This window comes from Curcuma longa, chromosome 16 (assembly GCF_044706935.1).
Source record: "Curcuma longa cultivar G26 ecotype Majalengka, Jawa Barat chromosome 16, ITB_CL_G26_1.1, whole genome shotgun sequence".
Classification (NCBI taxonomy): domain Eukaryota; kingdom Viridiplantae; phylum Streptophyta; class Magnoliopsida; order Zingiberales; family Zingiberaceae; genus Curcuma; species Curcuma longa.
Genome location: NC_133876.1, coordinates 1,769,833 through 1,784,895, shown reverse-complemented (window position 1 = coordinate 1,784,895; position 15,063 = coordinate 1,769,833). Strand labels below are relative to the sequence as shown.

Below are 15,063 nucleotides of genomic sequence, written 5' to 3'. Positions count from 1 at the left end.
TTTACTCTCAAATTATTACAGTTTACTGATAACGAAAGAAGCTAATGTCACAACAAATCTAACTTGTGAGGAACGTGATACACAATCATACTATTGTAGAAGATCATACATTTACCTTAGATGCCCTACACGATTAGTCCCATAATCGTGTGTAGAAAAGTAAATCAAGAAATTGAAAGACCTCCATGTAGAAAGGTATGATCACACAACTTCATCGAGATTCAACCCCTTGCTAACTGTAACAATTCTGCCGCATGAATTCACTTAGTCACGCCCTAGGATCAAATACACAATCATTATTGATTGCTAGGAAAAGAGAAAGATGATTCCAATCTGCTCCGTGTGTATCGATCATGGCCACCGACGTCTTAGTCTACCCCATCGATCACGCCGCCGCAACCCCCGCCCTGCCGGCGGCGGGGAGCACCCGGAAGGGGGTGGATGGCGACGACGGCGCGGGCCGTGGGCGGCGCTTGCCTGCGCGTGCTAGAAAGCCCGGCGGCGGGCACGCTCATCATTACGTCGGTGTGCCTGTCGCTGTGGTGGCAGCATAAGAGAGAAGCCTCCGCCCATCACCCAGGCGGCGCAACCCCCGCCCGTCACCCAGGCGCCGCCTGTCACCCGGGCGCCGCCCGTCACCCGGTCCATGTCGATAGCCATGCAAAAATATTCTGGTAGCAAAACTCATTATCATCACTGTAAACTGGTATCGACTCTTACTATTATTAATAACAATAATAGTTTCATTATCATTTAACTGCTTTAGAAAAAACTGCATAGCAACTAGTTAGAAGAATGATGATGATATATACACAACAATGATATGCGGCTTTTTTCCGACAAGAGCATCCAGAGATTCCACATGATGGTCCGCATCTCAGTGGATGGCTGGCAGATGAACAGAGCAAATCCGGGAAGACTGCAAAAGAGCTGAGCAACAGGATTCTGATCTCTTTAGAAACAGTGATCCAACCCCATCATTAGCTCTCTCTTAACATCTTCTTCTAGATAAGGCCGTGGAATGGCAAAGCAGATAGTCATCTACGAGCAAGTTGAGTTTTATTATTGTTATCCAACACATGCTTCTATGCCTTACAGGAATTATTGAGTTCGTGAACAGTTCTGCTGCAGCACCCGGGCCTTCCTGTTCCTGATTCATCTGGCACAGCTCTTCCATGGCACAGAGCAGCGTTGACATTACTACTTTTTCTTTCAGTTGGATCGAGTTCGTGCATGTAATAAATGGTGGAATATTTCAATCGAGTTCACTATTTTCTGCACTAGCAAATGGGCATGCAGGAATTGGAGGAGATATGATGATGCCATTGAGGGAGGATCTGAGCTACATTGGGCCACAAAAAGGTTCAAAAAACTTGAGACAGTGCTGAGTGGCTTCTTCCAGCTGCTGCTTTTGCTGGTGTCGGGGATCGAGCACATTATCCTTTCTCTTTCCTTTTTCTCAGTTCTTTTTCTTCTCTATTTTTCTGTAAATTCCACCGAAAGTGGAGTGGTGCATCGATCATTTCTGATGAACGCAGTGGTTGTGGTTGTGGTTGTGGTTGTGCTTGCGCATCCTTCAAATTGAAGAGCAAGAGTAATTGTAATTGGATAGTGGCAGATGATAATGATGTGATAAAACATCTACAGAGGAGACAAATTAACACTTAGAAAAAAAAACAACATGAAACTGTTTTATTAGGACCATAAACGTCAACGCGAGTCAAATTTTAGAGTGTTTTAAGCTTGTTTGATAAAATAATGAGTAAATCAAATTTAAAATCTAATAGTTTTGATGAGCTTCTTTTCTTAAATAAAAAGTGGAGTCTATCATCCGAACAGTCCCACACGGTCGGTCTCACGATCATCTATGAGGAGGTAAATCGGAAAGCTATAATTGACCATGACGGATGAGAGCATTGTCTCGGTTTCATCAAAATTCGACCCTGGCTCCACTTCAACAACTCTGCTCCGTCGTAATCAACTCAACTATGCTCCGGGGATGATGAGTCTCTCTTCTTTTTCAGCAAAAGGTGGAATCCGTCACCCCAGCAGTCTTACACGGTCGGTCTCACGACTATCTATAAGGAGATAAATTGGGTCAGGAAGCTGCAGTTGGCCACGACGGAGGAGGGCGTTGCCTCAGTTTCATTGAAATTCAACCCTTGCCCATTTCAGCAACTCTACTTCATTGTAATTAACTCAATTATACCTCGAGAGCGCGATGAGATTATCAAACTAAGCAACTCTACTTCAGCAACTCTACTTCATTGTTAAAGATGCTGGGCGTTTGAGCTGACCGCTGCGTGCACTTTCCGATTTACCCTGGTGACCGATGAGAAACTTTCATGGGGTCAGCCGGTATCCCCAGAGATAGTCAATGAAGCTAATTGGGATTTATCATTTTTAAGAGGTCATTGTTATTTGGTTGAACTTTGGGAGTAATATTATACTCTCAATATTAGAATTGTTTTGATGAGACTTGAAATATTATTTGACAATTTTGAATAAAATCGTTAAATAACTCTAATATGCTTAAATTCTCAAGATTAATTCTCATTGTGTTCCTTGTAGGCTCTAAATTCATTCAGTACTTTTATTTTTTATTTAATTTTTTAAAAACTCATCTAGTAATTTAATTTTAGCAAAACTTGCTAGATGACTTTAAAATTATCAAAATTTTAAGATAAATCTTTAAGTATGTTTCCTACTCAATCTATGCACGGTTACATGAACTATTTCAAGGTCATTTTAATGGTTTTTTTTTCATTTATTTCCTGTCTAATTTGCTAGTCTATCATGAATAATTAGTCAATTCTTTAGGACTATAAATGAATCAATTTTTTGAATAAATTTAGTATTTTATTGGATAAAAATTTATTTATATTCATTAAATATAGAAAAAAATTAATTAAATAATTAAATTTGAACAGCTCATTAAACAAAATGAACAAATTTAAATTCACATACATTCAACGTTTTAACAAATAAACTTACAATATCTATTATATTAACAAAATTAAAAAATAAAATTTTTAAATAATCAATAAATTTTAAATTAGATTAAGAGTTCAATAATATTTAAATTAGTAATTATTTTAATAACTTAATTTATTTTAAGCAGACTCAGTTATCTTATGAAATAATTTAGAATAATACAAAATTTAATTAAATATAATTCATTTTAAAGGTCATTGACGACTTAATTGTATCTACTTACCACCGGATGGATTATGTTTTCTTATTTATTATTCAATTGTTGTGCTTGAAGTTAACTCCACCACGACGAATAACCCATCATGTTTAGTCTCAAGCTTGGATAAAGGAGGAGGATTATATTAGGTTGTCAGCCAGCGTTAAACTAAGATAAATATTTAGTGAATAGATTCTATTAAACTATTGTACTAATGCTAAATTGTTTCCTTGGAAGGAACACGTGCAGGGTCTAACTGTAACTTCTCGATAAGGATCGCTACATCTTTAGAACTCAGGTATAGTGATAAATAGATAAGAATTCATATTGCAGGGTCTAACTGTAATATATCGACAAGGACCGTTACATCTCCATGAGAATTTAGGTGTAGTGTTAAATAGACAAAAATTTTCTTATCATATGTTGGATAAAAATAAATATTATAGAAAAATTAATAGTCTAAGATTTGAAACATAAAACATATGAACTCTCACTGATAAAATAATGGAGGTAATAGATACAATGATTAAAAGAAGAATTAATATTTTATGTACAAGAGACAAAATGGGTAAACAAAAAGGTAGAGATAATAGAGAACTCAGATTTTAAGTTATGGTACACAGGAAAGAAGAAAATAAAAATGGAGTAGGTATTATTATAGGAGCAGTTAAAAATGAGATAGAATTATAACTCTCAAGATATACACCTCAAGTATAATATCAATAGAAGAAAAATATACACAACTCCTAGAATTAAATGGTGGTAGTTCAAGGATATGAAGGAAAATATATTTAAAGAGAAGATAGGAGCACGAGTATTTAGGTGAAATATACGGTGATTCTAATACGACATGAAATAAGATGGTATCAAATTTGAAAATAATAATCAAGAGTGTACTCTGTGAGTCAAATGGGCAGCACCACCAAATAAGGAATTTTGATGGTGGAATGAAAAATTAGTACAAGAAAAAGTGAAGGAAAAATAAACTACTTATAAAGAATTATATATTTGTAAAAATGAGAAAAACTTAAAATAATATACAAGAGCCAAGAAAAAGGCTAAGAAAGTAGTGAATGAAGCTAAAAATAAAACTTTTGAATGGTTAATTTGAAAATTAGATCATACAAAGAAGGGAAAAGAGATATTTATAGAATAGCTAAAGTGAGAGAGAGGAAGATAAAAGATCATATCCAAATAAGATGTATCAAAGATGAATGCAATATGATACTAGTAAATGATGGAAAAATAAAAGAGTAATGAAAAATATATTTTCATCAACTGTTTAATGAAAATTTAAGTGACCAACTTAACTTAGGTAATTTAAGTAAATCAAATGAGTATAGAAATTTAAATTTTTATCGTAGAATTCAAATTTTAGAAGTAGAATAAGCTTTAAGTGGAATGCAAAATGAAAATTTCATTGGACCAGAAGATATTCCGATAGAAGTATAAAAGTGTCTATAAAATAAGGTATTAAATGACTCACAAAATTATTTAATATGATCTTGAAAATGAAAAAAAAAATCTGACTAATAGAGGATAAGTATTCTAGTACCCTTATATAAGAATAAGGGAGATGTATAAAATTGTACAAATCATAGGGATATTAAATTAATAAGTCATATCATGAAACTTTTAGAAAGAGTAATAGAAAAAAAAATTAAGGATGGAGACCACGGTGACTGAAAATTAAATTAGATTTATGCTTGGAAGGTCAACAATAGAAGTTGTATATCTTCTCAAGCAACTAATTGAAAAGTATTGGGAGCAAAATCAAGATCTACACATGGTATTCATTTACTTAGAAAAAGTCTATGATACAGTCTCAAGAGAAATTTTATGAAGAATTCTAAAAAAAAATTATTAGCATGGCATATATTGAACTAATTAAAGATATGTATAAGAATGTAACGGTCAGAAAGTGAAAACTTTAGATGAATTAACTGAAGTATTTCTAATAAAGATAGGGTTACATCAAGGATCAATTCTAAGTCCTTATATTTTTACATTAATTATAAACAAACTCACTTGACACATTCAAGACATAGTACTGTGGTGTATGTTATTTATAGATGATATTATTTTGGTAGATGAGACACGTAAAAGAGTAAATGCTAAACTAGAATCTTGATAGAAAATACTAAAAGTGAAAGAGATTTTAGGCTTAATAGAGTAAAAATAAAATATATAAAATTTAAGTTTAGAAATATTAGACGTAATGAGACATTGTTAAGATAGAAGATGATGAGTTATCTGGAACTAAGAGCTTTAATATTTAAGATCATTTTTGTAAGACGACTGAAGGATTGAGAGAAATGTCTTATATAAAATACAAGAAAGATGATTGAAATGGAGGAGAGCGTTGGATGTTTTATATGATCGTAAAATACCTCAAACTTAAAGGGAAGTTTTATAAAAGAATCTGCTATGTTATATAAGGTATTGAATGTTAGATTATGACTTAAACACATGAGCAGAAGATGAGAATTACAAAGATAAGGATGTTAAAATAGATATATGGACATACGAGAATGGACATAATAAAACATGAGAGCATTAGAGAAAAGTCAAAGTTGCATCTATTGAGGAAAAATTCTAAGAGACATTTAAAATGATACGAATATGTACTTAGATGACCAATAAATATTCCAGTTAAACGATGTAAACTTATGACAAATACACACATCAAACAAGGACGAAGAATATCAAAAAAGACTTGATTAACAATAATAAAATAAGATAAAATTTATTTAAATATAGATGATGATATAGTAGGGGATATAGTCCAATAATAAAGAAGGATCTATATAGTCATCCCATCGGGATAAGATTTGATGGTGGTTGTTGTGGTGGTTCTTGAAGTTCATATTATACTAAAATTAATTAATTTAGCTTCCATCAGCCATCTTTCATTAGAAGCAATAGGATTATCTTTTAGCTTAGAGAATAGAAAATTCAGCAAATCGTACTATCACATCCCATTAATATAATTAAAACCCAATGATTTATTTTATAGAGTTTCACTTTTAGTTTTCTATAAATAAAGGAGTACTTATTTTAAATGATACGTGTACAAAATATCCATAAATATTAATTAAAAAAAAGATTAGAAGTCATCGCACACATACGGACTATAAATTATTCACTACTTAAACATTTGAAAAATCATCAATTAAGTAATTTATAACATGCTGACTTAATATTTTTTTTCAAAAATTATTTAAGATTTAATTAACAATAAATATCCTTCACACAGTACAGTACTATTCTAAAATTAATTTATAATAAACTAATTTTACTTTTATTTTATATAATTAAATCGTTCCGCACTCCCTTCGGATTTTAAATATGACCGGACCGAGCAAGCTCCAATGGAAAGTCACCGGCAAGTGGCAGGAAAAGCCAGTTTCCAAAAACCACCCCGGATTTGTGTTTGTTCCACGTACCACCCTCCATTCCGCTTTCTTCATTTTGCTAAATATGTCTACATCCACATTACCATATATATAAAGTTCGTTCCACGCTTCCTCTCCCCTGTTTGCCATCCAGAGAGAGAGAGAGAGAGTCAACGCCGCTCGGCCGCCCTCTCTCTTACCTTTTCCGGCGTCTTCTAGCTTCCGTCAACGCCGCCGTCTCCCTGTGAACGCGGCGAAGCATGAGTGCATGACTAGGTAGGCAATAACTTGAGCTTGGTGATTAATTAGTTTCTGTACGATGTGGTCATCCTCGCCGTGGGTGGCCGCTGAGGAGGAGTGGGATATCGGCGCCGTGGTGCGGGGTCGCCGTCCTTCGTCGATTAGGCTGGACGCTTGGTTTCCTTCGCCGGCGACGCTGGATGTGGCGGAGGAGGAGGAGGCCGGTAAAACTGGCTCATTTTCGGGTTTCCCGGATCTGCTACAGAGACGGGATGGGTTCCAGGAGCTGGAGGAGCTTTACAAGCCTTTCTTTTTTTCGAAAAGTCAGCAAATGCCGCTGCAGCTGCGAGGGAGTCCTCCGGCGTCGTGGCTTTCCCCCGCCGACCCTTCCATTGCCGTCGTGGGGTCTCCGCAGCCACCTCCACCGTCCCGGCAAGCTCACCGGCTGCCGCCTCAGATTCCTCGTTCCAAAAGAAGGTAGACGCAGTTGTTCTTTCAATCTGCATTTGTTTCTCCTTCATCAATCAGATTAAAAGAGCGAGCTTTGATCTAAAAATTGGTTTTTTATTCCAGGAAGAACCAGCAGAAGAAGGTGGTTTGCCAGGTGCCGGCCGACGGGCTCTCCACCGACGTCTGGGCGTGGCGGAAGTACGGCCAAAAACCCATCAAGGGCTCTCCTTATCCTCGGTAAACCATATAAGTCTCTCTCTCTCTCTCTCTGTTATTATGGCCTCGAAGCGAGGAAGAAGGAGAATGATTTTGGTTGGGAAAGCAGGGGATACTACCGTTGCAGCAGCTCAAAGAGCTGCCTCGCACGAAAGCAGGTGGAGCGAAGCCGAGTTGACCCGGCCACGTTCATCGTCACCTACACCGCTGAGCACAACCACCCTGTGTGCACTCACCGCAGCTCCCTCGCCGGCAGCACCCGCCACAAGTTCCCTGCCCCTGCATCCGCCGTCGCAGACGACAGCACCGAGCCCTCATCCGCCAATCACTCATCCAACCCCCCGTCGGTGGGTCTCTCCCCAACCACCCCGCTCACCGCCTCCACGGAGGACGAAACCCTCCGCCGCCGCTCGGAGGACGGCGACGAAGCGGATGACGACGAAGAAGAGGACGAAATGCTACTGGACGTGGAGGGCATGGACGTAGACGACTTGCAGCTTGTAGGCGGAGCTGCCTCGCCGGATGCGGAGGCCTTATGCGACGACGAAAGCGCGCTGGGGGATCACCGTTTTCAGCCCGCATGGATTCCGCACAGCAGCAGCACGGCCACTGCAGCCAGCGGCAGTTGATGCCCCTCCTCTGTTCGTTCTTTATCCGACAAATTGCAGACACAACAAGACCGCAGAACCAGACAGAGAGAGGAAGACGAGGGGGAAGACACCAATCTTGTCCATTCATTTCCCTTCAACACCTCCTTCACCGTGGGATTTTCTCCCCTTTCTCTTCGTGGAACTGTACAGTTCGTCAGAAACTATTCAGTGAAATCCACTTACAGAATGTGATCGAATTGTTCTATAATCAAAAACTCAAAGACGTATTCATTTCTTTTACTTCTTCCGATGATCATCTTCCTCTTTTCGGAATTCAAAACTCTATTTGCATTGACTTCTCTCTAAGTAAACGCGAATGTGAAACAGTCATGTCAGAGATAATCAAATCAAACCACACTCGTCCAGATCGAGATCTTAAAGCAATACTTTTGTTTAATCGAATGCAGCATCTGCAGAAGCCCCATTAATGGATGACCATTAACAGATTCCTTCCAACCCCAAGAAACTGATTAGCTCATCTTCAAGATCTTTAGCTGTCTTAGCAATAAGAATCGACTTAGAAACATCAGCATTGTCACGAGGACAAGGATCATGATGAAGGGGGTGGCTTTGCGCTGCGCATGCCTCGGGAGATGGCGACGTCGAATTATCAATGGCCTTTTTGCATGTGTTTCTACTTGGAATTGTCCTCTTCACAAAGCACTCGCCCACCAAATGAAAGAGGCTTCTGGGACTCTGCTTGTGTGCAAGGTGCCACAAGTTTAATGAAATTGATCAACCATTAGATTCTTTCTTTCACAGTTTTATTCTACTTTATTTTATTTTGGAGCTAGAATCGTTTTGGAAATAAAGGATGAAGTTGGATCGCCCACGTAGAAAGGACACAGGTTTCGACGTCATGATGTGCTCTCTCCTCTGTATGGAGAATCAAACATATATGCACTAAATTACAGTAGAAGATTGTCTGCACATGAATCCTTCTTCAACCAAAAGAATATAATTGTTGAGGTGTTGCGTGTGATTCTTACGATCCAATTAATATAGGTACGTACGTACTCATTTAATTTTAATTCTCTCATGCTTAACTGGTCGTAGACTTAAAAAGAAGAAGAAGAATTGGAGCTACATTAGATAGTCTTATGGTCCTTTGACACTCACTATTCCTTTAAATGTCAAAACAGGTTTTGATGGTTTCTACTTATGTTCATTTCAATCCTCTAAGCAAGTAATTGAAGGTCGCTCTACTTAAGTTCATTTCAACCTTCACTAGTGTGCATTTTAAAATAGTCTCTGATTATGTTCACTGAAACCTTAAGTTTCTACTATAAAGCTCATAAGCTCTAAGCTAGTCGTAACTGTCTTTGCTTATAATCATCAAAATCTTGAGTTTCCAAGAAGGTCCATTATCCTTTGATCATTTCAAATTTTCATCGTCTACGATTAATTAGTTTACTTTAAATTTTTAAACCTCTAAGAAAGGCTTGACAACTACTATTTGTGTTAGCCCAAATCTTTGATTTTTAAGATGCTTCTTTGGCCTTAACTAGTCTCGTTTCAAATTTTAAACCTCTAAGCATGTCTTGATAGCCTTTATTTATATTCACATAAATATTATGTTTCTAGGAAAATTTTAAATTTAATTGTGGATTAAATTAACTTTTATTTTAAATTTTAGAAAAAATAAGTTTGTTACCCAGTGGGTTAATGCAAACCCACCACGGATCGATCTATGCGGGTTACAAGCTCAGGTGGAGTAATTCATGTAGATCCATCCATCTTAAAATAGATTGATAAAAATCAGGATGAACGATGAACAAAAACAGAGACCGTGATCGCGAGGGGCGATCCGAAGGAGACGACATGCCACGTGGCTGAGCAAATGGACGTGGATCTCCTCGTCGTAGGAACCCGTGGCTTAAGCAAGACCAAGAGGCAATAAAAAAAATCATTTTATGTTTTAAAATAAGTTTTAATGCTAATTATAGTAAGAGTGAAGATAATTATTTAAAAAATAATAAAATGGCTTGGAGGATAAGCATTAAAAGTAGAGAGAAAAAAAATTGGAAAAGAATGAAGAATGAAATTTTCGATCTTTTATTCGGTAGGAAAAAAATATAGAAATAATTTTAAATATAAAATTAAAAATGGAAACTAATTGTGGGAGTGCATGCCAGTGAATAAAATAAATTTAAATCTATTTTTAAAAATAAAGTATAGGAATAAAATATAATATTTTAATATATAAGAGAATAAAATAAAGTAATTATTACAATATAATTAAGGGGTCGTCGGTCACCTGACGTCACGTTTCGTCAAGGAATATCTGGAATCCGATTCCCTATCTCTTCGCTAAAATGGATCTTTTCCCCGTCGTGCCCTAAAAGAGCTATCTTTCTTCCTCCTCATGGCGTTCCTTCTCCCTCTCACCGAGGCGACTGCAAACCCCGTCGTCAAACCCCAACCCTTTCGTTGGACGATCGCCGGCACGTTGGATTCCCGCAAGAGAACCCCGTCCTGGTGCTCTGCCCGTTGTCTGGTCAAGGACGAGGCCCCGGGGAGGGTGATTAGGGTTTGTGACCCTCTGTGCGGTGCCGGCGGCAGTTTCGTCTTGTCTCCAATTCTGTCCCTTCCACTCCTCGGTAGCGCTTCGCCTTCTTCGCCTCCGTCTCCCTCACTCAAGCCGCAGCAGGATAGGGACGAGGAGGAGGAGGAGGAGGAGAAGCAGCGGTATTATGTTAACATGGGGTATGCAATTCGATCCTTGAGAGAGGACTTTCCTGATATCTTCCAGCGGGAACCCAACTTCGGCATTTACAGGTTCGCTATCCCTCTTTTCTTCTAGTTTTGGTTTATAGAAAATGATTTTTTAGTAATCAAGTGATTGATTTGTCGGAATTAATTTGATTTTATAAGAGCCTCTGAGAATCTTCTGTCATGGGCAAATTAAAACTGTCTTCCAATAACTTGAGCTAATTTGGACCTCAATTGGGGAATTGGTTGAAGGTAGGAGTATGAAGAGAGGGAGATGGATTAGTTCGTAAGAATTGAGTAGGTGCCATTCGGATGAGATGGATCTAGCTTGACTGAGATGGGCAAAGCTCGGGACCAAATGGCCTGGAAGAGTGCTTGTGTTTAACTGGAGGTTGAGCAATGAGGGAAGAAGGTTCAAGGCGTATGGGGGAGCAACAGAATTGAGTAATGTTAGATTGAGAAAGACAGGTGGATCAAAAGTAGATTGAAATGGACATGGATGACAAGTTGTCGCCTGGAATCGCACTAACCTCTAGGGTTACTATGCATGGCCCCCTTTTGTGGGTCTCAGAGTCAGTGACCATCCAGTGGTAGGGTCCCATGTATCAATGGCCTTTAGGTTTAATACATCCTATCCATCCCTGGGACCTTGATCATTAACTGGCTTGACTAGATGTGTGTTGCCTCTACATTCTTTGCATTCAGAATACACGGTATTAAGCCTATTCACACTACTCGATATCTGTCATGGACACATGACAACATCTAAGCAGTCCACGAAGATAGTGGGTAATCCACTGATTGGTTTGACCAAATATTTGTAACTTCCCCATTCATTGCAATACTAAATGCGAATGCAGCTCTGTTCAAGCGTTTAGTTCCCCATCATGGACACATGTCAAATCTCAGTGGTCCTCAGAGATGGTTTTGCCCACATCATGACAAAATTGGATATATGGCACAAACACTAAACTTATGATGGCATTTAGTTTGTAGAACTTCTGGAGTATAAACCCATAACTCAATAATGAAAACTATATTAAGAGAAGGTAAAAAGATGTGAACCAGTAAATTACTCATGTCTTACTAATTTTCCAAATACTTGATTTGGGATAGCAAAGATTAACAGGCAATCCATTAGAAGCAATTTCACTGATTGATATCTTTTCGATGAAATTATCTTTGAGCCAGATATCCCTTATGAGAACTGGAACTTGAGCACAAGTTAGACTTAAAGATCTTACCTTACTCCGAGAGATGGATCGCCAAACCAAGTATAGTCTATCTAGATAGAGGCCTTAGCTTAGAATGCATAAGTTACTATCAAGACTCCAGAACCTCTACTTTATCTAAATAGGCTATACGATATTGTGGGAGATCTGCTTAGAACATTGGATCCTTCAAAAACCAAGTACTAGTTAACCAGGTTGATCAGTTCCACTTTAATAAGCTCTTGGGTTTTATGCTGTTGAAGTTTGCAATGGACCTGTCTTCCCCATAACAAAAGTGCATAATAAAGAATTCAAACTGAACTTTGCATGGAGTGAAAGAATCATTTGAAGTAAGGTTTTGATGCAACAAAAATAGACCATTTTAGAATAAATCAGTGCGATAAAATAAACCAGATCATAAACTCTTCAATCTTCGTTGGTAAACTATAATGGAGAAAGATCCAACTGAAGATCATTATTCATGACATCATTGTGATGGTTGATATTAGTTCAGTTATATCATGCATCTTTTATTTGGAGTCCATGTATGACTAATCTTGTACAATGAAATGTGGTAGCAATTGTTGAGATGCTCCCAAAAAAAGATATGGAAAATTTTCAATTGCCATATAGGGACTGCTTGTCTCCTTCCAGAATTGGCATCCAAGTTAGTGGTTTCCCAGCAAAGAGGACATTGAAACTTAAAACTAAATGCATCTTTCTGATAACACTTAGGTCCTTCCACATGAGACGATCTACATGGTTTTTATTTTATTCTATTGCTGTTCATCAATGCAATGTCAATCGAAACACATTGTTTATCTTTAGTACTAGTGTTTTTGACTGCAATCCAATATTGTTAGCTGCAATTTCCAGCCTGTTGGTCATTTTTTCTAAACAACTATCCTGCTGTAAAATACTGCATGTCATGTTGCCTTTCCGGATCTGTCAATCAATAGTAAATCTTTTATTTGGAGTCCATGTTTAATCTTGTACAATGAAGTGCTCCTTATCTTTTTGGAGGATGTATTTTATTTATATCTGTGCCAACTTGATATTTAATCAGCTCACATTTTTTCTGGATTGCTAAATGTTTCCTTATCCAATTATGATTTTGCAAATGTACGACCAGCATATTTTCTGTATAATTTAGAGCTACCGGGCTAAGATACATCTTTTGTTGTGGTTCAGGGATGATATTGTCTTCAAAGATCCTTTGAACTCCTTCGTTGGTATTGACAATTACAAACGTATATTCTGGGCACTAAGATTCACTGGACGTGTTTTGTTCCGAGCTATAAGTATTAATATCGTGAGTATATGGCAGCCTGCAGAGAATGTAATAATGGTTCGCTGGATTGTTCACAGTGTTCCTAGGGTGCCTTGGGAGAATCATGGCCGGTTCGATGGGAACTCTGAATACAAACTTGATAAGAATGGAAAGATCTATGAGCATCGCGTGGACAATGTTGCTCTTAATACACCAACCAAGTTCCGGGTATTGCCGGTAGAGAGACTAATTCAATTGCTTGGTTGCCCATCAACACCAAAACCGACATATTTTGAGTCATCATTGTGGAATGTCATTTCTCGCTTGCCCTTGTTGCTTAGATTCTCGTGGATCAGATGCTACTTGGCTCTTCACCTTGTTTTTGCGTACAAATGCGCTGCAAAGGGCTGAAAACTCTCTGTACCCCTATACCACACCTATCAGTTGGCTGTATCGGGATTTTGTATAGTGTATAGAATGATAGAATGCTTTATGTGTATATATATATATTCATGGTATTGTTGTTGCATATGCTGAGATAGAAATGTAACGTGGAAATTAATAATGAGATGCTGATAAAATCTTTGATACCAATATTAGCATTTTCCTTGATAAAATCTTTGATGCAGAAGGGTTTTGTTAAATTGTTTTATTCTTCTATCGTCAATTTGTCTTCATTATTCTACCCATCGAAGTGGTAGTGCTTCATTGTTGTTAAATACAAGTGTGTCGATCCATCTAGTGGGATAAAGTTTGGTGGTTGTTGTTATTGTAGTTGTATTGTTAAATACAAGTGTCCTAAACTGAACTAAATCCTTTGCCAACCAATCCTCCTCCCTCGTCACTCTCCAATCTTTCTTCAGTCCAATGAAGTTGGTAAAATAAGGCAACACAAAGCATGGATGATCATGTATGACCATAATACTGATTCATTACTTCCATGCCTGGACCAGTCTTTCCTCATGGCAGAAGGGTGCTTAAAGAGACTCACAAATACCAATTCTAGTTAAACAAATTGATATACAAATTTTTATAAATTATTATATGAGCTATATATATATATATATAATATTTTAAAAAATCCTAAATTTCAAAATTATCATAAAATAATTGTTTTAAATAATAGAAATTAAAATGATATAAAACTAAATAAGCGTTTCCCACATAAAATTTTGGAATTACTATTCAACTTTGTTTTCCCAAAGGCAACAATTCATTTTCTGTCTTGTAATATCCGAGTCATCAAAGTGATATTGAACATTTAAAATGTAACGTTCAAAATCAGTATTATAGTATTTCCATTTTCTCAAACCCTACACTATAATGTGTTGACTTTTGAAAATCAATATCAAAATGGTATAGAACCTTCAAAATCAACATCATAGTATTTTAATTTTTCAAACCCTACAACATAATAATGTTGAACTTTGAAAATTAACATCAAAATGGTGCTGAACTTTCAAAATAAGCACCATCATATTTTGATTTTCCAAACCCAGCAACACTGTAATGTTGAATTTTGAAAATTATCCACAAAGTGATATTAAACCTTTAAAATCAATACCATAGTATTTTGATTTCTCGAACCTAACAGCAATATAGAAACTTTGAAAACCAACACTGTGGGGTTGAACCTTTAAAATAACACCACATTATTCTGCTTTTTAAATATAGTGGTGCTGAATTTTAAAAATCAACATCAAAATGGTGATGAACCGTTAAATCAAAA

The 15,063-nt window shown here is 37.1% G+C and overlaps 2 protein-coding genes across 2 annotated transcripts; both read left to right on the top strand.

Moving 5' to 3' along the window:
• Positions 1-6,904: 6,904 nt before the first annotated feature.
• On the top strand, positions 6,905-8,120 carry LOC141847458 (putative WRKY transcription factor 29). Its single transcript, XM_074735504.1, has 3 exons — positions 6,905-7,302; positions 7,399-7,512; positions 7,601-8,120. The coding sequence occupies exons 1-3, from the start codon at positions 6,905-6,907 to the stop codon at positions 8,118-8,120; spliced, it is 1,032 nt and encodes a 343-aa protein (XP_074591605.1).
• A 2,350-nt stretch (positions 8,121-10,470) lies between these two features.
• LOC141847459 (uncharacterized) lies at positions 10,471-13,808 on the top strand. The gene is made up of 2 exons (XM_074735505.1): positions 10,471-10,919; positions 13,256-13,808. Exons 1-2 carry the CDS (start codon positions 10,507-10,509, stop codon positions 13,743-13,745), a joined length of 903 nt encoding a protein of 300 aa, XP_074591606.1. The 5' UTR covers positions 10,471-10,506; the 3' UTR covers positions 13,746-13,808.
• Positions 13,809-15,063: the final 1,255 nt, after the last annotated feature.

What these genes read in the sequence shown, in the direction of transcription:
- LOC141847458 (XM_074735504.1), top strand. Translation starts at nt 6,905, where the DNA reads ATGTGGTCATCCTCGCCGTGGGTGGCCGCTGAGGAGGAGTGGGATATC. An exon ending in ATTCCTCGTTCCAAAAGAAG is followed by an intron (nt 7,303 to 7,398) that starts GTAGACGCAGTT and finishes TTTTTATTCCAG; the next exon opens with GAAGAACCAGCAGAAGAAGG. An exon ending in AAGGGCTCTCCTTATCCTCG is followed by an intron (nt 7,513 to 7,600) that starts GTAAACCATATA and finishes TTGGGAAAGCAG; the next exon opens with GGGATACTACCGTTGCAGCA.
- LOC141847459 (XM_074735505.1), top strand. Translation starts at nt 10,507, where the DNA reads ATGGCGTTCCTTCTCCCTCTCACCGAGGCGACTGCAAACCCCGTCGTC. An exon ending in CCCAACTTCGGCATTTACAG is followed by an intron (nt 10,920 to 13,255) that starts GTTCGCTATCCC and finishes GTTGTGGTTCAG; the next exon opens with GGATGATATTGTCTTCAAAG.